We start from the raw sequence: 21,856 nt of genomic DNA, 5'->3' as shown, positions 1-21,856 counted from the left end.
TTAAAAAAAAAACCAACAAAACTTAGTTTTCTCTCCTCTCCATCCTGGATCATTTCTGGATTTCTGTACTCATGCTTGCTGATTCTTTCTTCCATATAGTCTGCTCTATTTCCAATGCTTTCTATTGCATTCTTTATATCATTTATTGAGTTCTTTGGCTCCAGAATTTCTATTTGTTTCCTTTTTAGAGGTTCAGTCTTTTCGTAAAATATTCCTTCTGCTCATTAATTTTATTCCTGAGCTCATTGAAATGACTTTCTGAGTTTTCTTATAGATCATTTTTTTTTTTAACTTGTTCAATAAGTTTATTACTGTCTTTATCTGAAAAATCTTCATATAAATTGTGGTTTGGTTTATTAACTCTCAGCAGCCCGTTCCTGAGCTCTAAGGAAGCTTGCCTTCTTCTGAGCTACCCGATCTTTCTTCTGGGCAAGTGACATTTTGGGACGGTTCCACCTCTTCTTTTTAACTTCTCTCTTAGGCTTCTTCTCATACACTGGATTCTCTCGTATTGCAGCATGAGCTTTCTTATACATCTCCTCCATCATGTCTGGAGTTACGTTGTTCTTTATGTATTGAGAGAATTGTTTTTTGTAAGCATCTTCATCTTCTTCAATCAGGTAACGCATATAATCTGCAACGTTCTGCCCCATGATGTGCTTTCGGTGTACCTCAGCATTAAATTCTTTGCTTTCTGAATCATAACCAGGGAACCGTTTGGTACTGTGAGGGATAGACAAGCCTCCATCGACAGCTCCCTTCAGGGCCCCAAAAACTTTATTCCCGGTAGTAGTCCTGGCAAGCCCTGCATCCAAGTAACAGGTGAAGGCACCAGGTTGACCATCAATGCTTTCCACATTGTATTCATCTCCAGTCACCTCGACTTGGCCTTCATAAATTTTGTCCATACCAAACCTATTAAGAAGCCTGCGTGCCAGCAGCAGGCCAGTACAATATGCTGCAGCATAATTTGTCAGGCCAACCTTCACACCATACTTCGGGAGTTCGTGAGCGTAAGCTGCACAAACTATCATATCTCCTTCTATACGGGCATAAGCAATCTGACAAATGATATCTCTGTTAGTTACACGAACTATCATTCTGTATTTGGGTGTGTTGTACTTATTTTTATCTTGAATTACCAATCGTTTCCGAGCATAGTAGTCAGTTTTGCCCTCTCGCCGTCTTCTAAATTTCACTTGGTATCTCTTGAAGTAGGCCTTATTCTTGACAACTTTAACAAACCCCATCCTGTAGAACAGAAGCTCTAGCCGCCACTGAGCTGCAGAACCAGCATGGCTCCAGGGGGGGAAAAAGGAGATCATTTTTTTTTAAACATCTTTATTGGAGTATAATTGCTTACAATGGTGTGTTAGTTTCTGCTTTATAACAAAGTGAATCAGTTATACATATACTTATGTCCCCACATCTCTTCCCTCTTCCATCTCCCTCCCTCCCACCCTCCCTATCCCACCCCTCTAGGTGGTCACAAAGCACCGAGCTGATCTCCCTGTGCTATGCGGCCGCTTCCCACTAGCTATCTATTTTACGTTTGGTAGTGTATATATGTCCATGACACTCTCTCACTTTGTCCCAGCTTACCCTTCCCCCTCCCCGTATCCTCAAGTCCATTCTCTAGTAGGTCTGCGTCTTTATTCCCGTCTTGCCCCTAGGTTCTTCATGACAATTTTTTTTTTTTTTAGATTCCATATATATGTGTTAGCATACGGTATTTGTTTTTCTCTTTCTGACTTACTTCACTCTGTATGACAGCTATTTTTAATTCTCTATCAGATTGCAATCTTCCGTGAGTTTAAGTTTGGTTTCTAGAGAACTGTCACTTTCTTTCCTGATACCTTGCCACTGTGCTTTTTCACAGTGCCTGATGACTTGTTCCTCTGCCCACCCATTTGAAGGCGTGAACACATTTCTTATTAGGTAAGATTTGTTTACTTTCATTCTAACGATTCAACAGGTTGGTAATTAGAGGACTTTCTTTTGTTTTCCAGTAGGTGGCACTATAGCACAAGTCTTTGGTTTCCCTAACCTGACCTGCCCGTGACTGTATTGTCGAATCAGTATTTTCCACCCTTCACCACCCCTGCCAGAGGTGTCACTGGAGCCCTCATTGTCTCTGCTTGTGCCTTTGGGGTCCTTGGTGCCTTGCTGCTGCCAGTGTTGCTGCTGTTGTTCAGGTCACCCCTGGGGCACCAGGATGGCAGGCACCTCTGCCACATCTGGGGTTGTTGGGCTTGTCAGGTTTGCGGGCACTACGGCCTTGGGCAGGGCAGCTGGAGTCTTGGGCACCACTGTGGCTGTTGGGGCCAGGGTCGCAGGCCCTGCTGCTGCTGCTGCCTGGTTCCTTTTGGCTGCATGTGCTGCCTCAGCTGGGAAGCTGGAGTTGTGTGCACCACCTCCCCTGCTACCAGTGGGTTCTTCTGGGGCTGTGTGTTCATCCACTGATGGGCCAGAGGGCCAGGATTATGGCACCCCCTCCACTGTTCCCTCGATTCCACCTCCTATGTGCCATTCCACCCACCTTCAGATGTACAGATGTGTGGATCTCTCTGGTGTCCCGGTGTACTGAGCAGAGGAACCTTTGTAGAGTTATATATGTTTTACTAGTTGTAAACTGAAGGGGAGAAACAAAGAAAACATCTCACATTGCCATGATGCTGACTTCCCCCACCTAGATGACTTTTAAAAAATTTTTATTGGAGTATAGTTGATTTTTAAGAACTGTTCCTATTTCAAAATTTTGTAAAACTTCTAGAAAGTTCTAGAGAGTGCACTGGGCTCTACACTGACTTTCTGAATGCCTTTGGGCAAATGACAATGTTCCTTTTCCCCCGTCTATGAAAGCTTTGCCTTCCCTGTTTATAAAATGAGACTTCCCCTTCCTAATCATAAGGCTCTTGTGAAGATAAAATGAGCGAATGAGTGAACGTTTATTATAATTTCAGAGGGACCACGTACATTATAGAAACTTCTTCAAGACCTGTAGGCTGAGATTGGGTGTTATACTAGCTTTTTGTGGTAAATACTACTTAAAGGAACAAATTCTTGGCAATTAATATTTTTTAATAATTATATACTGAGGGTTCTGTTGTAAAGGGATTTGGCCTACAATACATACAAAAGAGTTTGAAAACTAAAATGTGATATGAGTTTGTTGTTGGCACTGGGGACTATAGAGCATATCTCTCTGAGAACTTGGAAATAACAGAAATAGATTGCCTTCCAGGAGCTAAACTTTAAACTTAACATAAAATAGATCAGAACAGAGATATTCATAGTCAGTGTAAACAGACATAATGATTCACAGAGAAGCAAAATTAAACCATACCCTGATATATGATATATTAATATAGAATTGGTCTCAGAAAGGGATATTGCAGCCACAGAACATAGAAAAAGGAGACTTACTAGGGCAAATCCTGACAGTACTCATCCAAGCCTGTCTAGAGGAGAAGTCTCTGTTAGGGGATTTCACTTATTATCGTCCCTGGGATGAGGTGGCCCCTAGCCAGTACCTACATTCACACTGGACGGTTTTGATTTTCTCAAATCTACAAATTATTTCTTGCCTTAGGACCTTTGTAGAAACTTTTCCATTTGCCTAGAATGCTCCCATTACCCATGCCTTCTCCCACTGGCTGACTCATCCCTCAGGTTTCAGCTTAAATATCCCCCTGACCTTCTCTCAGTCTATAGTGATACTGCTCTTATACATTCTGATGACTCCTGTGTTATTTCCTTTATAGCACTTGTCACACTATGTGTTTACATGACTCATGACTCTCTCTCCCACTGGACCCTAAACCCCACAGCTCCTAAAACATAGCAGGTGCCCAGTAAACACTTATTGCTTGAAAGGACTGTGGGTATAAAGAGATGGGTGGATGAACTGGGCTTTCAAACCCCAGTGCCAATAAATTGAATTATGAAAGTTACTTGTTTTGTCCACTAAACAAACTTCTGGCTAAATTTTTTCTTCTCATGTAGGTCTGTTAACAGGGAGAGAGGGGGCTACTCATGCCAGTCTTTTGGCCCTTTCAGGCAAATTAATAATTTGGTAATATCATTTTATATACCCTGTATCATAAACATGGTAATGAGAGGCCTCCCTCAAGATGCAGAGCTCCACTCTCCACACACTAACATAAGCCGATTAGTGACCAGTGGCCAGATCTCCTCAGTTTACCAAGGTCTCATCATTCTCCGGGCCCCCAGTAAGATAGAGGCTCACTTCCTCTAGCTCGGTGGTTCTCAAACTTGAACATGTATCAGAATCACCTGGAGGGCTTATTAAAACATAGATTTCTGGGTTTTGTATATCTCTACCCTAGTTTTAGATCCAGTAAATCTTGGGCAGAGCTGAAGAACTTACATTTCTCCAAGTTCCCAGTAATTCTGATTTCAAATGCTATATTTTAATATTATCCCTTTTCAGTACTATGTACTTTTCCTTTCTTGAAAGCACAGTAACAGTTATCTCACTACTCTCCCCTTTAGTAATGCATTTCCAAACATTTTAAGACTCATCCTAAGACACTGTTCAATTATATTTTTCTTTTTTTATTGCAAAAAATACCAACTGTGCAACAGAATTCATGTAGTGTATATCTACAATTTCCTTTAAAAAATATGAAAATAAGAATTATCCACCATCTAGCTTAAAAAAGAGAATTTAACAATATGTTTGATGCCCTCTGTGTGCTCTACCCCAAATTATCAGGTAGCCATGATCCAGAATATTGTGTTAACCATTCCTTTGCCTTTCTTTATCATTTTATCACATATGTATATAGCCCTATGTAATACATAAACAACTTGCAAATATTTAAATTAGCTAAGGTTTATTAAAAGGGAAAAATTATTAGGAAACTCCAACTATGAGCTCATTTCTTATTCTGCCCTGAAGACTAGCACTATTAGTATATTAGATTTACCATTTATTGCCTCCCTCTCATTCTCTCTTCTAAGAGAATCTGCCTTCCTTCTGCCCACAGCCCCAGTAACCAAGCTTTATCAGTTGAAGCTGCCTCTGATAACTTCTGATTGGCCTAACCCAAGCTGTGCCAATCAGATTCTGCCCTAAATTTTAAGAGACTGAGTGGATTAGTGGACGCGACCTACAGTGTTAAGGCCTGAGACATTTGCCTGGCAAATCAAAGCCATGCACCAACCAAAATGAAGAGAAGCAATGTGTTAGCAAGAAAGAAGAGATCAAAGGAGCAGGTGATTTTTTTTTTTTTTTGGAGCAGGTGCTTGAGAAAGGCAGAGGCAGGGCAAGAGGCCCTGTGGCTTCAGAGCAAAAGAGACAGAGATAGAAGCTGCCTGATGAATAGCCTATTCTCTTGTAGAGGCCAGTTTTTCTTTCTGCACTTTTTTCCCCTGTAAGATTCTCCAGTAGATGTTCAATAATTCTCCTTCATTATTGAATTAATATGAATGGATTTCTGGTCCTGGCAATCAAATAGTCTGTTACTAAGACAGTGAGCTTAAGCAGCATTCATGAAAGCAGTCATTTTGTTAAAAAAAACTGTGCAAAAGTGGACTGTGCAACTCCAGTGTATAATTTATATGTACACATGAGATTAGAGCATATAGCTCTCTTCAAATGCCAATGATTATAATAAATTAAGAATGGTTACTTAACATAATGATTTATTATGATAATAAGGATGTTAATTCAACAAATATTTCACTGAGACTTACTGTATGCCAATCTTTGGATGCATAGAGATGAATATATCAGTCATTGCGTTTTAGGAGCTTTCATAGTCCTATGAGAATGACAGATTTATAAACAAATAGTATCGCCAGACAATACTGTATAGGTTAAAATAGAAACACATGTGTATTTCTTTGGGGGATCCCAAAAAAGAAAGCATCTAGATTGGGACATCAGGGTGGGGCTGCTGAGAAGGTGACATTAGAGCTGAGACTTTAAAGTCTAATAGAAGTTGTCCAGGTGGTTAGGTGTGAATGAAAGGCTTTCTAAGCGTAGGAAATAGTGTGCACAAAATCAAGGAGATGAGAAAGATCACAAACTTTATAGGAAACCATTTGACATGGTTGGAGCAGAGTATGAGGGTGGGGAAATGAGAAAAATAAAGGGAAGATAGCTAGAGCCTTCCATGACACACCTAAGGAAGTCCAGATTTTATCTGGTAGGCAACAGGGAGTTATTAAATAATATCAAGCAGCAAAATAAAAGGATAAAATATGTGCTCTAGAAAGAACACTGGCTATGGAGGATGAATTGGATTGAGGTCGGGTGTGGACACACACAAGACCAGAATTAGGGATTCTTTTGGGAAAATCCACTCAGGAGACGGTAAAGATATGAAGTAAGGCAATGGCAATGAAATTGGAGAAGAGGAGGCATGTAGGAAGTCAAATTTACAAGATGTAGGAACTGATTAGGAAGGAGTGGCAGATGCCTGGTTTAGGGCACCAGATTAATGGTAATTAACCAGGAGACGAATAAAGGTTTGAAACAAAAACTAGGGTGTGTTCCTTGAGTTTGGGACTGATTGAGTTACAGATGACCATGGGTCCTATAGGAGGAGAAAAGCAGTAGGTATAAAGGTGTTCAATTGTTGATTGCCATTCACTTAAACTTTTGGTAAGTGAATGGAATTTCATTATGAAAAACCCAACTCATAGTTTAGGTCAAAAGATATGGCATGTTTCCAACACATTTCCAAGGTTCGTGAGAATAATACTATACTTTGTATAGTTCCTCAAATAATTTGCCAAAATAAATGTCTCATGATTACTTATACGTTTTGGAAAATCTCTCATCCACCTTAGTTTAAATATGATCAGATCGCAAACACTACTAGCCTATTTACAGACAGGCTACATATGCAAGCTACCATTCGGGGATCCTGGGCAGAATCACAATTACTCGATCTCCCCTTTGCAGGGCACAGGCTTCTGTAAGTATATTTGCAAATTTCCTTGAAAAAGATCCCAGTTCTTCAAACCCCATCTCACTTCTTCTCCATTTCCATTTATCCACCGGAAGGCTGGATTGGAAGGTCTCTTTCCAGCCTGCGGAAAGACAAATCAGTCATAGATTTAAAGGTAGTTATGCAGCTAAATTCTGTTTCAGCTGACTTAGTGGTATATTTTCTCTGAAGAAAATTCACAGGTCATTAGTTAGGACATACTTGTAGTATTTGGGAATAACTCTGGAGTCCTTATTTCTAGATGTTGGGAGCCATGTCACTTCTTCCAGCATACATCATTTCTCATTTAGCCTTTTTCTTTCCATAAAGTTAGAATTCTTGCATCCCTCTGTATTTCTCTCAATGCACTTTCTATGCCTCATTTCCTACCATTTCTTACTCTTGGATTCACTTTTCACTCTACTCCTTTTTGTTTTTTAAAAAATTAACCTATAATCATACATTTTTGTAACCCAGGCTTTTTCAACCATGGAACTCTTAACATGTTGAACCAGATGTCCTGTGCATTACAGGATATTTAGCAGCACCCCTGGCCTCTACCCATTAGCACACACCCTCCCCCAAGTCATGGCAACAAAATTGTCTCCAGACATTGTCAACTGTCCCTTGGGGGAAAAATCACTCACAGTTAAGAAACTGCAGTCTGACTGGCCCTTGCTCCATACCTTTTCCATATTGGTCCATTGGTCTAGGACATCTTTAGCAAAGTTGAAATACTCTGGAATCTCTAGTTTGAAGTCCTGCTTCATGGATTCATAGTTGGAGAAATCCTGAGGGACTACTGTTCTATAATCTTTATGCAATGCTCTCAAAGAACAAGGAATTGCTAGGCACTGCAAATACTTGGCACGAAGTAATATCTGCATGGTGACAAGAGCTAGCATCAGTCCTGCTGAATGTTTTAGCACTCAGGATTTCTACAGAGACCAACTCATCTAAAAGACAAGCAGAAAGACATGCATTTGTTTCTGGCTTGAAGGTAGCCATGTCTCCAAACAGCTAAGTTTTATTACTGTTAATCATCATAAAATACCATTTTCTGAGAACTCACTATGTTCGAAACACTGTGCTCAGTGTTTTACTTACATACAATTTATCATGAAATCTTCAGCGTAACCCTGTGAAGTGGATACAATTATCGTCTGTTTGCAGATAGAGAAAATGATGAGTAAGAGGTTGTCTCAGTCACCTCTGGCTGCCATAACAAAATAACATAGATTGTGTGGTTTAAACAACAGACATTTATTTCTCACAGTTCTGGAGGCTGGGAAGCCCTAGATCAAGCTGCTGGCTGATTCAGTTATCTGGTGAGAGCTCTGTTCCTCGCTTGCAGATTGTTGCCTTCTCTCTGTGTCCTCACATGGTAGAGAGAGAGAGAGCTCTGGTCTCTCTTCTCCTTCTTGAAAGATACTAATCCCATCAGGGGCCTCACCGTCATGACCTCATCTAAACCTAATACCTTCCAAAGGCCCTATTCCCCAAATACCATCACATTGGAGGTTAAGGCTTCAACATAAGAACTGGTTTGGAGTGGGGTACAAGCATTTGGTCTGTAACAGAGGCATTGGTTGGCTTTGAACCCAGAACTGTCTGGTCCCAGCCCATTCTTCTGACTACTAAGGGCTATTACCTCCCATATACATTTCTAAAGAAGTAAAGATCTGGGTCACCCAGTTACTCTCAGTGAAATCAAAGGGTTAAGCTTTTAATCTAATATGTTTCACCTACCGATTTCAAAAGGAGTGCAGAAATGTTTAGGAGAATTTTTCACAGTGGATTATCCATAGATGAAGAAACTGAGGTAGCTCAGTACCAACTATGCATGAAAGCACTGCCAAAGATCCTCTAGTTTATAGGTTACAGTTCCCATACTCCAAATAGGAGTCCACGCTATCTTTGAGTCCAGGCTTGGAGTTTCTTTACCAGAGATATAATAATAGGGCTTTAGCCTTTAGGACTTTTGTTGGGGAGGCCTCTCTGGGCTACCCAGCCTTCCCGGCTTCTGTGGGAAATCATTTGATCACAGTGGCATTTACTTGGCTGAGGTCTCATAAATGAGGCTGTTTAAAAACACTGTTCTAGGGATTACAGGGTTTTACTTTTATACTTTCTGTAATCTTCCAAATTTCCTACAATGAAACACTACTCTCACAATCATTTAATCATCATTTTTGACTGCAATTCTAACTGTATGGTATGTAAGGCAGAGTATCTATGTGGAAGCATTTCTGTATTGATAAATTGCCAAACAATAATTAATAATGGACGCCAGCCATAAATTTTACCCTAAATGGACCTGGCATTTGGGCATCATTTTGTTGTACCCAATGCATGGGGAGACCTGGGTACTTCTTCTGACTCTCCAACCTATTTGTGTGAGGACCTGACAAGGCAGTGAGATTGAGGACCTGGCAAGGCAGTGAGATTGAGCCCCTGAGATCATCTGATTTGAGCCTCCTCATTTTTCACCTGCAAAGAAAACACGGCCCCAGAGAGGGGAAGCAACTTGCTTTAATGTGATATGAGAGAACTAGAATGTTGGTCTTTGAATTTTCTCTTTACTACAGTTCAATAGGATTTCATTAGAGTAGTGATTCTCAACCCTGGTTATATATTTGAGTCATGAGGAAAGCTTTATAAATGTACTGATGCTTGGGACATGAAGCAATTAAATCAGAATCTCTGGGGTTAGGGCCTGGGAATCACATTTTAAAAAATTTCCTCAGAGGATTCTAATGTGCAACCAAGGCAGAGAATCACTGATCTATAGGTTATGATCCGTGAACAAGCAGCATCAGCATCACCTGGAAACTTGTTAGAAATACCCATTTTCAGGCCCCAATTTCACATTTTACCAACGTAGAGACTAATAGAACCTCCCTCAGAGAGTCATCCCAAAGATTAAATGAGATAATGCATGCAAAGTGCTTATCATGGTGCCTAGCATATTACTATCCCTTAGAACAGGAGTCAGCAAACTTTCTCTGTACAGGGCCAGATAATAAATATTTTAGGCTTTGTGGGTCCTTTGACCTCTGTTGCAGCAGCTCAGCTCCATTCTGGTTGAGATAGCAGCCACTGACAACACATAAATAAATAGGCGTAACTGTGCTACTAAGAAAACTAATTATGGCTACTGAAACTTGAATTTCAGGTAATTTTCATGTGTCATGGATTGTTATTCCTCTTTTGATTTTTTCCAAATATTTAAAAATGCAAAAATCATTCTTGTTTCGCAGGTTGTACAAAAGCAAGTGGAGGACTGGATTTAGCCCACGGGCCATAGTTTGCTAATCTTTGCACTAGAATGTAAAGTCTTTGAGGGTATGGGCGTTGTTTGTTATGTTCATGGGAATTATAATAGCATGTGGCCCATAGTAAGTGCTTAATAAATATTTGCTGAATCAGTAAAGGACTTTTTCAGAAGGCAGAACTTTTGCACATAGTTTTTGTTTTTTTTCCCAATAACTCAGAATTATAGCAGACCTGAGAAGTGCCTCTCCTGCTTTAACCAGAAATGTATGACTACTTGCACTGTTCATATGTGGCTAATTTAGATTAATTTAAATACTATTTAAAAATCAGTTCTTCAGCCACACCAGCTACATTTCAAGGGCTTAATAGCCATATGTGGCCAGTGGCTACCATATACAGGTCAGTGCAGTCACAAAACATTTCTATCATTGCAGAAAATTCTTGTGGATAGTGCTAATCTATACTGATAACAGCTCAGAACTGGAGTGATATGAAACGTTAAAATACAGGAAAATTGAGAGGAAGCATTCCCAAGATAAGATTTTTCTAAAAGTTCAGGTTTAGTAAAGTATTACGCATCACTGTTCTCTTATCTGAGGGCCATGGGAGGAAAAGTGTTAACCAGAGATCCCTTGGCAGTTCTCTTAGGCTCTAGAAGAGGCTGCTCTTTAGAACAGAAATAAGCCCCTGAATCTTCAAGCATCATTCTGTTTGGCAGTGGGGGTTGAGTAGGAGGAACCACCCTTCTCTGCTCTTTGATGGCAAGTTACATCCTGCACATTTGGCAGCTCTCTCCCTTCTTAACAGAATTAACAACTTACTTCAGTGGGAAAGAAGAAGTTAAGTAGTCACCACTAAGATTTTAGTGTTGTAACTTTGTTTTTAATTTGGGGGCATAATATCTTCAAATGCTTCAAAAATTATAAAAGGTACACGGTGAAAAATCTGCCTCCCACCCCCAGTCTCACAGCTGGTCAGTTTCATCCCACCCTCACTTCCTCAGAAAACTACTATTATTATTTCTATGTATGGTTTCAGGGTTTCTTTATGTGTATTCAAGTAAATGACTGTTAGTTTCTTTTTTCTCCACCACTTTTATATAACATGTAGCCTAAAATATACAGTTTCATCCATCAAATTTTTTTTTTTAAGAATAAAACTTTTGAGGGCTTTCCATATCAGTACACAGAGATCTTCCACATTTTGCTTTTTTGTTTTGTTTTTTAAACAGCTGCATGGCATTCCATTGAACAGCTGTACCATAATATCTTAAGCCAGTCCCCTATCAATCAGCATTTGAATTATTTCCATTATTTTGCAATTAAAGTGAAAATTTCAAACTATTTTCTCCACTGCATTCAGAATCCTTCAAACATACGTTGAAAAGAAAACTGACCAGTCATTTGGAGCTTAAAACGAGCCTAACCATTCTGTTCCACCGAAAAGAAAATCTCAACATCCTTGTCATCAAAACTGTTAAGACTGCCTTTTCCCCAACAAAGTTCTTTTCCTGTCTTTTCAGTGATTTTAGCACTTCATAACATACATTTTCCAGGCTTCTAATATTCTTTGTAGGTGAAAGAGCTGAGACAAGTTTCCCAGTGTGAGTCCAGATTTTTATACTGAGTCATAGAAAACTCTTCTAATAAGAAACAGTACCCCTACTTGTCAGAGGGCTTTTGAATGTATTTAAGGTCTCATCTGAAATGCAACCTCTACATCCATCTAAACAGCAGTGCCAAGGGGGTTTTCACCTCTCCACATCTCCATAAATACTTTCCCCATCAAGTAATCCAAGCAATAACAGTGGCTTGGCATATATGGCCTCAAAGCAAGACAAAGCCCCTACTATTCTCCCCAACCTAACGAGACCCTGCCGTAAACTTCTATACAGAGTTTTTAGATCTACGCTTGACCACCTAATGGAGAAAAGTGGCTGCCCCCAGGTTATTTCCCTGAGTTTGCATGCATATGTTTCTCAAAGTTTCCTAGAGGTAGTTTGCATACTTTCTGGATGATGCAGAAATGGATTCCTATTTGCCACTGAGCAGGGTAGGGAGTTAAGTAGATAGTACAGGGAAAAACTCAGCTGCTACTTGGACTCAATTGAATTTTTTTCTAAAACATTTTAACAAGTTAACGTATGGACATAGTTTTTAAACAATTAAATAGCACAAAAAGCTTAAAATGAAAAAACTCAGCTGCTATGTTTATAGCCTTTTGTGTGTACATACTCCTGGTTACTTACTAGATAGTATTATACAACAACTGAGAAATTCTGATAGAAACACCCCAGCCGCCCAAGATTTCAGTGAGTGCATTCGATTTGTTGGTTTTGTTTGCTTGTTTGTTATCTTTGCTCAAAAGTACATGTGCCAGCCAGAAAACCTTACATAGGAGACAAATAAGGTGATATTCGCTAAAGTGACAGATTCTGACACAGCTGGAGATGATGGCAGATCTGCTTCCTAGGAGAGCATCCCTGAAACTTGAACTCTCACATCTGCTTTGGTTCTGGTAGTAACCAAAAGAAGAGGGAAAAGTAGTCTGACAGTTGGAAGAAGTAAGATATGCCCAGAGTGCCTTGCCTGGATTGGTGGAGACATTCTGGAGGGAGGAGCAGAAGTTCTGGGCTAAATTTATGCTGGAAGTTTACACAATCCCCCAAGGTTATCCCTTTTATAGTTAATGATTTACATACACCACAAGCTTCTGGGGGGCTGGGAAAGTAATGTATTTATTGGAGGAAAAGTGTCCGTGAAGTTGCTGGAGAGGTTAGTCCGGTAAAGGGACTGAGGAAGTTTTCTCTCAGAAGAAGGAAAGAAAAAGGGGTGGAAGAAGACGTAAAGCTGTTTTGAATGGAAAGGAAAGAAATTAAGGTATAGGTTGCTCTAGGTCTCGGTGAACCAGTTGCTGTATTTATCTTTTGGCCTGTTGAACTGGTCAGGACTCAGCATAAATGCTATCAGGTTGCTCTTCTGCTCACATCCTTCAGCACTTCCTAGTTTACTCCGGGTGAAAACTCAAGTCCTTACATGGACTACAAGAAACTGCATGATCTGGCACAATGTCATCTCTGACCCACTGCCCTCTCCTCTTCTCCCTCACTCTGCTGCAGCCACATCAGCCCCCTTTCTTTTCCTCCAACATACACATGTCCCAGCCTTGGGATCTTTGAACTTAGAGTTCCCACTGCCTAGAACAGTCTTCCCTGGGATATCCCCTTTACCAAATCCCTCATTGTATGAGATGTCCTATCAAAGAGGTCTTCCCTTACCACATTTTCTAAAATAGCATCCCTCATTTTTATCTCTTTAACCTGTTTTCACTTTTTACATCTCTTACTACCACCCTTATGAGTAAGTATTTGTTTTGTTTGCGGATGTATCACTATTGCCTAGAACAGTTGTTGGCAAATTTTAGGCATTCAATAAATATTTGATGAGTAAATAAATAAATAAATGACTGAGTTACACATGAGAAAAACCCAAGTCAAATTCACTTAAACAAAATGAGAAATTTATTGGTCCCTTTTTAGTTCTAGGAGTTTTTTTGTTGTTGATTCCTTGGGATTGTCCATGTAGATAATTATATCATCTGCAAATAGGGACAGACTTACTTCTTCCTTTCAGATCTATATGCCTTTTACTTCCTTTTCTTGCCTTACTAGACTGCCTAGAATTTCCAGCACTATGTTGATTAAGTGTGTTGAGAGCAGACATCCCTGCTTTGTTCCTGATATTAGTGGGAAAACATTCAGTCTTTCATGTTCAACTTGATAAAGAGCATCTACAAAAAACGTGATCAAGTGTAGGAAGTTCTCCTACACCATTCCTATTTTCCAGAGAGTTTTTATCATGAATAAGTCTTAAATTTTGGCAAATGCCTTTTCTGCACCAATTAATACCATCATGTGATTTTTCTTCTTTATCCTGTCAATAAGGTAGATTACATTGATTGATTTTCAAATATTGAACAGCCTTGCTTCCTTGGAATAAACCCCACTTGGTCCTGGTGTATAATTATTTTTATATATTGCTAAATTCTATAGGTTATTTTTCTTGCCAAAGTTTAGAACTTTTTAACCATTCTTTCTTGGAGTAATTTTTCAGCCCTGCCCTAGCTTTCTCAACTTCTGGGATTCGGATGATACAAATGTTACATTTTTTTTTTTTTTTGGTGCTAGTCCCACAGGTCTCTGGGGCTCTGATATTTTTTAATTATATAATTTTCAGGTGTACAGCATTATAGTTCAACATCTGTGTACACTATAGAGTGATCACTACCATAAGACTAGTTACCATCCATCAGCACACAGTTGACTCCTTTTGCGTTTCACCCACCCTAAACCTCCTTACCCTCTGGTAACCACTATTTGGTTCTCTGCATCTATGAGTTTGTTTTCATTTATTTTATTTGTTTGTTTGTTTTATATTCCACATATGAGTGAAATCATATGGTATTTGTCTTTCTCTGTCTGCCTTATTTTACTTAGCATAATACCCTCAAGGTCAATCCATGTTGTCACAAATCGCAGGATTTCATTCCTTTTTATGGCTGAGTAGTATTCCATTAAAACACACACACACATATATAGATATATATTTATATATATTTATTATATATATATGTTTATCTATTATCTGTTATCTTCTTTATCCATTTATCTGTGAATGGCACTTAGGTTGTTTCCATATCGTGTCTATTGTAAACAATGCTGCAATGAACATAGGGGTGCATATATCTTTTCAAATTAGTGTTTTTATATTCTTCAGATAAATACCCAGAAGTGGAATACCTGGGTCATATGGTAGTTCTATTCTTAATTTTTTGAAGAATCTCCATACTTTTTTCCACAGGGCTGAACCAATCTACATTCCCACCAACAGTGTATGAGTGTTCCCTTTTCTCCATATCCTCTCCAACGTTTGTTATTCCTTGTCTTTTTGAAAATAGCCATTCTAATAGGTGTGAAGAGATATCTTATTGTGGTTTTGATTTGAATTTACCTGATAATCAGTGATGTTAAACATCTTTTCATGTGGTTGTTAGCCATCTCCATGTCTTCTTTGGACAAATGTCTATTCAGATTCTCTACCCATTTTTAACCTAGATGTTTGTCTTTTGTTGTTGAGTTATATGAGTTCTTTATATATTTTGGATATTAGTACTTGTCAGATATATGATTTACAAATATATTCTCCCATTTAGTAGGTTGCCTTTTCATTTTGATAATGGATTCCTTCACTATGCAGAAGCTGTTCAGTTTGATATAGTCCCATTTGTTTATTTTTGCTTTTGTTGTCCTTGATTTGAAATTAGAGCCACAAAAAGATCACTAAGACCCATGTCAGTGAGGTTACTGCCTATGCTTTTTGCCTAGAAATTTTATCATTTCATGTACTACATTCAAGCCTTTCATCCCTTTTTAACTTTTCTATATGATGTATGCTAGTGGTCTAATTTTATTCTTTTGCATGTGGCTGTACAGTTTTCCCAGCACCATTTATTGAAGAGACTGTCTTTTCTCCATAATATGTTCTTTGCTCCTTTGTTGTAAATTAATTGTCCATATATGTGTAGGTATATTTCTGGGCTCTCAGTTCTTTTCCATTGATCTATGTGTCTGTTTTTGTGCCAGTACCATACTGTTTTTATTACTACAGCTTTGTGGTATAGTTTGATCAGGGAGTGTGATACCTTGAGCTTTGTTCTTCTTTCTCAAGATTGTTTTGGTTATTATTCTTTTGTGGTTCCATGTAAATTTTAGAATTATTTATTCTAGTTCTGTGAAATATGCCATTGGCATGTTGATAGGGATTGCATTGAATCTGTAGATTGCTTTGGGTAATATGGACATTTAAGCAATATTATTCTTACATCCCATGAGCATGGTATATCTTTGCATTTCTTTCTGTCTTCTTATATTTCTTTCAACAATATCTTAGAGTTTTCAGTGTACAGGTTTTTCACTTCTTTGATTATATTTATTGCTAGGTATTTTATTCTATTTGATGCAAAGGTAAGTGGGATTATTTTCTTAATGTCTCTTTCTGATAATTTGTTATTAGTGTATAGATGCCACTGATTGTTATATATTGATTTTTTATTTTGCAACTTTATTGAATTTATTTATTAGTTCTAATTGTTTTCTGGTGGAGTCTTTGGGTTTTTTCTATATAGGGTCATGTCATCTGCAAATAATGATAGTTTTACCTTTTCCTTTCTGATTTGGATGCTTTTTATTCCTTTTACTTGCCTGATTGCTGGGGCTGGAGGGGACTTCAAATATTACATTGAATAAAAGTGATGAGAATGGGCATCCTTGTCTTGTTCCTTATCTTAGAGGGAAAGCTTTCACTATTTTCACTATTGAGTATGTTGGCTGTGGGCTTGTCATATACAGCCTTTATTATGTTGAAGTGTGTTCCCTTTATACCCACTTTGATGAGAGTTTTTTTTTTAACATCTTTACTAGCATATAATTGCTTTACATTGTTGTGTTAGTTGCTGCTGTATAGCAAAGTGAATGGGCTATACATATACATATATCCCCATATCCCCTCCCTCTTGTGTCTCCCTCCAATCCTCCCTATCTCACCCCTCTAGGTGGTCACAAAGCACCGAGCTGATCTCCTGTGCTATGTGGCTGCTTCCCACTAGCTATCTATTTTACATTTGGTAGTGCATATATGTCAATGCCACTCTCTCACTTTGTCCCAGCTTACCCTTCCCCCTCTCCGTGTCCTCAAGTCCATTCTCTATGTCTGCGTCTTTATTCCTGTCCTGCCCCTAGGTTCTTCAGAACCATTTTTTAAAAAAGATTCCATATATATGTGTTAGCATATGGGCTTTGTTTTTCTCTTTCTGATTTACTTCACTCTGTGTGACCGACTAGGTCCATACACCTCACTACAAATAACTCAATTTCGTTTCTTTTATGGCTGAGTAATATTCCACTGTATATATGTGCCACATCTTCTTTATCCATTCATCTGTTGATGGGCACTTAGGTTGCTTCCATGTCCTGGCTCTTGCACTGTTGGTGGGAATGTAATTTAATGCAGCCACTATGGAGAACAGTATGGAGGGTCCTTAAAAAACTAAAAATAGAACTATCATATGACCCAGCAATCCCACTACTGGCCATATACCCTGAAAAAACCATAATTCAAAAAGAGTCATGTACCACAAAGTGGTGTTCATTGCACCACTTTGGTGAGAGTTTTAATCATAAGTGAATGTTTAATTTTGTTAAATGCTTTTTCTGCATCTATTGAGATGATCATATGATTTTTAGTTTTCACTTTGTTAATGTGATGTCTCATGTTGATTGATTTGCTGATGATGAGCCATCTTAGCATCCCTGGAATAAATCCCGCTTGATCCTGGTGCATGATCCTTCTAATGTGTTGTTGGATTTAGTTTACTAATATTTTTTGAGGATTTTTGCATCTATGTTTGTTCATCAAGGATATTAGCCTGTAGTTATCTTTTTTTGTGTGGTGTCCTTGTCTGGTTTTGGTATCAGGGTAATGCTGACTTCATAAAAACTGTTTGAAATGTTTCCCTCCTCTTCAATTTTTTGGAACCGTTTGAGTAGCATAGGTAGTAACTCTTCTTTAAAATTTTGGTAGAATTCACCTATGAAGCCATCTGGTCCTGGACTTTTGTTTGTTGGGAGCTTTTTGGTTGCTATTTCAATCTCCTTATTAGTAATTGGTCCGTTTGGATTTTCTGTTTCTTCATGATTCAGTCTTAGAAGATTATGTTTCTAGAAATTTATTTATTTTTTCTAGGTTATCTAATTTGTTGGCATATGATTGTTCATGGTAGTCTCTTACAATCTTTTGTGTTTCTGTTGTCTCTGTTGTAACCTCTCTTTTGTTTCTGATTTTATTTATTTGAGCCCTCTCTCTTTTTCTTGGTTAGTCTAGCTAATGGCTTGTCAATTTTGTTTATCTTTTCAAAGAACCAGCTCTTAGTTTCATTGATCTTTTCTATTATTTTTTTGTCTCTATTTCATTTATTTCCACTCTGATCTTTCTTATTTCCTTCTTTCTACTAATTTTGGGCTTTGTTTGTCTCTTTCTAGGTCCTTTAGGTGTGAAGTTAGATTGTTTATTTGGGATTTTTTTTGTTTCTTGAGGTAGGCTTGTATTACTATGGACTTCCCACTCTGAACTGCTTTTGCTGCATCTCATAGACTTTGGTATATTTTATTTCTGTTCTAACTTGTCTCTAGGTATTTTTTAATTTCTCCTTTGATTTCTTTGATAACCCATTGGTTATTCAGTAGCATGTTATTTAAACTCCACGTTTTTGTTTTGTTTTTTCCATTTTTTCCTTGTGATTGGTTTCTAGTTTCCTATCACTGTGGTCAGAGAAGATGTTTGATATGACTTCAGTTTTCTTGAATTTGCTGAGACTTGTTTTGTGACCTAAGGTGAGATCTATCCTGGAGAATGTTCCATGTGCACTTGAGAAAAAATGCATGTCCTACTACCTTTGGGTGGACCGTTATGTATATATCTATTAAGTTGTTTAAGTCCGATGTTTCCTTATCGATTTTCTGTCTGGATGATCTCACCATTGATATAAGTGGGGTATTACTGGGTATTAAAATCCCCTACTATTACTGTATTGCTTTCAATTTCTCCCTTTAAGTTCATTAATATTTGCTTTATGTATCTTGGTGCGTCTATGTTGGATGAATATACATTTATAAATGTTATATCTTCTTGCTGAATTGGTCACTTTATCATTATGTAATGCTCTTTTTTGTCTTTTTCTTATTTTTTTCCTATTTTGTTTGTTAGGAGTATAGATACTCCAGCTTTTCATTTCCATTTACGTGGAATATCCTTTTCCATTTATTCACTTTCAGTCTCTGTGTGTCCTTACTTCTGAAGTGAGTCCCTTGTAGGTAGCATATCAGTGGATCTGTTTTTTTTAATCCATTCAGCCACTCTATGTCTATGTGCTTATTGCCATTTTGTTAACTGTTTTCTGATACTTTTTGTGGTTCCTTTCTGTTCCTTTTTTCTCCTTCTCTCTACCCTTGTGTTTTGGTGGTTTTCTTTAGTGTTATATTTAGTTTCCTTTTTCATTTTCTTTTGTATATTTACTATAATAAGTTTTTTCCTTGTGGTTTCCATGAGGTTCACACATAACATCCTATTAAATAGCAGTCTATTTTAAGTTGGTAGCAACTTAAATTTTAACACATTCCAAAGCTTTATCTTTTTACTCCCCACCCCAACATTTTATCCTTTTGGTGATACATTTTACATCTTTTTATTTTATGTATTATTTAACTAATTATTTTAATTTTAGTTTATTTTACTACTTTCATCTTTCAACCTTTATGCTTGCTTTATAGGTAATTGATTCACTACCTTTATTATACATTTACATTTTACAGTGAGATTTTTACTTTCATATGTTTTCTAATTATTAATTATTCCATTTCTTTTCACTTTAAAGAAGTTCCTTTAACATTTCTTGTAAGGTCAGTTTAGTGGTGGTGAACTCCTTTAGTTTTTGCTTACCTGGGAAACACTTAATCTATCCTGTAATTTTTAATGATAAATTTGCTGGGTAGAGAATTCTTGGTTGGAAGTTTTTTCCTTTTAGCACTTTGAATATGTCATGCCACTCCCTTCTGGCCTGAAGAGTTTCTGCTGAAAAATCTGTTGATAGACTTATAGGGTTTCCCTTGCACATAACAAGTTGTTTTTCTCTTGCTGAATTTAGGATTCCTACTTTATCCTTAACTTTTACCATTTTAATTATAATGTGTCTTGGTGTGTTTCTGCTTAGGTTCCTCTTATTTGGAACTCCCAGAGCTTCCTGGACCTGGATGTCTGTTTCTTTCCCCAGATTATGGATGTTTTCAGCCACTATTTCTTCAAATAATTTTTCTAGATCTCTCTCTTTCTCTTTCCTCCTTCTGCCACCTCTGTAATGTGAATGTTATTCTGCTTGATGTTATCTCAGAGATTCCTTAATCTATCTTTACTTTTTAAAATTCTTTTTAAAAATTTTCCTGCCCTGTCTGAGTGAGTTCCATTGCTTTGTCTTCCAGCTCACGGATTCATTCTTCTCCCTTATCCAGTCTGTTGTTGAACCGCTCTAGTGTATTTTTCTTTTCAGTTATAACTTCTCTTTGGTATTTTCTTATAGCTTCTATCTCTTTTTTGAAGTACTCACTGTGTTTGTCCATTCATCTCCCAAGTTCAATGGGGTTTAGAACATTACTTTGAACCCTTTACTAGGTAGATTGCTTATGTCTGTTTCACTTGGTTCTTTTTCTGAGGTTTCATCTTGTTCTTTCAGTTGGAACATATTCCTTCATCTCCTCATTTTGCCTAATTCTCTGTGTTTGTTCCTATGTAGTAGATAAATCATCTACCTCTCTCAATCTTGAAGGAGTGGCTTATGTAGGAGATGTCCTCTGGGGCTCAGAAGTGCAGTCTCACCAGCCACAGAGCCAGGCACTCAAAGAGTGTCCCTTATGTAGGCTGTGTTCACCTTCCTTTGTGGTGGGGTTGCCACTGCTGCTGTGGCATTCTGGTGGGTGAGGATGGCCCCTAGCTGCAGGGCCTGGACATGGCTGCTACCAGGTGCTGGTGGGCAGGCTTATCACCCAGCAGGCTGTGAAGCCCAGCTGAGGCACAGGCATGTGCAGGGCCCTTGGCGAGGTGCACTTACAGGTGCTAACAGGTTAGATGGATAATTTCAAATTTGCGCCTGCCAGCTTCAGTATTAGCAAGGTAGCCTGGGATTGCAAAAATGATTTCCACCAGTGTCTCAGTCCCCAGGGAGCATCCCAACAGGTTCTTGACTACCCAGCAGATTCTTCAAGATTAGTAGTTGGGTCACATTCACCTATGGTCCAGGTGCTTTTCAATCTGGTGTTTTTGTGCTGGTTTTTGGGTTGAGTGAGACTGTGAGCAAGCCCTTTTAAGAGTGGGTTTTCTGTTCCATTTAGTTCTATAGTTTTCCTAGATATATTCCCCATTAGTTTTCAAAGTCAGGTGTTTTGGAGGCTTGTCTCTTTTTTGCAGGATCTATGGGTTAATGTGTCTGATGTTGAGCTCATATCCCTCACTCCTCAGGGAAAATAAACATACCTTTGTAATCCCTCCCATCTGTGGATCACCATGGTTGGGGTGTGGTTTTTTCTTTGGCAAGTCTGTATCTCCGTTTCTCCTACCATCTTGATGCTGTCTTTTACCCTTTGTTGTGGAGACTCTGTTCATCCAGTTTCCTTTCTGAAGGAATTATTCCATATATATAATAGTTGTAAATTTGTTGTTGTGTTCACGAGAGCCATCTTGAAACCTTCTCCTTTTTTTTTTTTTTTTCTAGTCTGGTTTCTCCCTGTTGTTAAGATTGGGTAATTTCTATTGTTCTATCTTCTAGTTCACTGATTTCTTTCTTCTGTTCCTTCCACTCTGCTGTTGTGCCCATCTAAATAGCTTTTTATTTCTCCTATTGTATTTTTTAGTTCTAAAATGTCCTTTTGGTTCTTCTTGATATATTTTATTTCTTCACCAAGGCTTTGTTTTTTTCATTTGTTTCAAGTGTATTTGTAATTGCTCATTGAAACTTTT

General features: G+C 38.2%; 2 protein-coding genes across 2 annotated transcripts in view; both read right to left on the bottom strand.

Moving 5' to 3' along the window:
* ACSM3 (acyl-CoA synthetase medium chain family member 3) overlaps positions 1 to 7,867 on the bottom strand; it is a 30,673-nt gene extending 22,806 nt beyond the window's left edge. The window contains 3 exon segments of the mRNA XM_061209904.1: positions 6,849 to 6,999; positions 7,002 to 7,065; positions 7,649 to 7,867. Coding sequence (XP_061065887.1) covers positions 6,849 to 6,999; positions 7,002 to 7,065; positions 7,649 to 7,867 — 434 coding nt within the window.
* Positions 295 to 1,312, bottom strand: LOC133104274 (large ribosomal subunit protein uL18). Its single transcript, XM_061209906.1, has one exon. The coding sequence runs from the start codon at positions 1,248 to 1,250 to the stop codon at positions 357 to 359; it is 894 nt and encodes a 297-aa protein (XP_061065889.1). The 5' UTR covers positions 1,251 to 1,312; the 3' UTR covers positions 295 to 356.
* Positions 7,868 to 21,856: the final 13,989 nt, after the last annotated feature.

This window comes from Eubalaena glacialis, chromosome 13, assembly GCF_028564815.1.
Source record: "Eubalaena glacialis isolate mEubGla1 chromosome 13, mEubGla1.1.hap2.+ XY, whole genome shotgun sequence".
NCBI lineage: Eukaryota > Metazoa > Chordata > Mammalia > Artiodactyla > Balaenidae > Eubalaena > Eubalaena glacialis.
This window is presented reverse-complemented; position numbering and strand designations above follow the sequence as displayed.

Excerpts from the sequence above, each read along its gene's own strand:
- LOC133104274 (XM_061209906.1), bottom strand. The coding sequence starts at position 1,250 with ATGGGGTTTGTTAAAGTTGTCAAGAATAAGGCCTACTTCAAGAGATAC.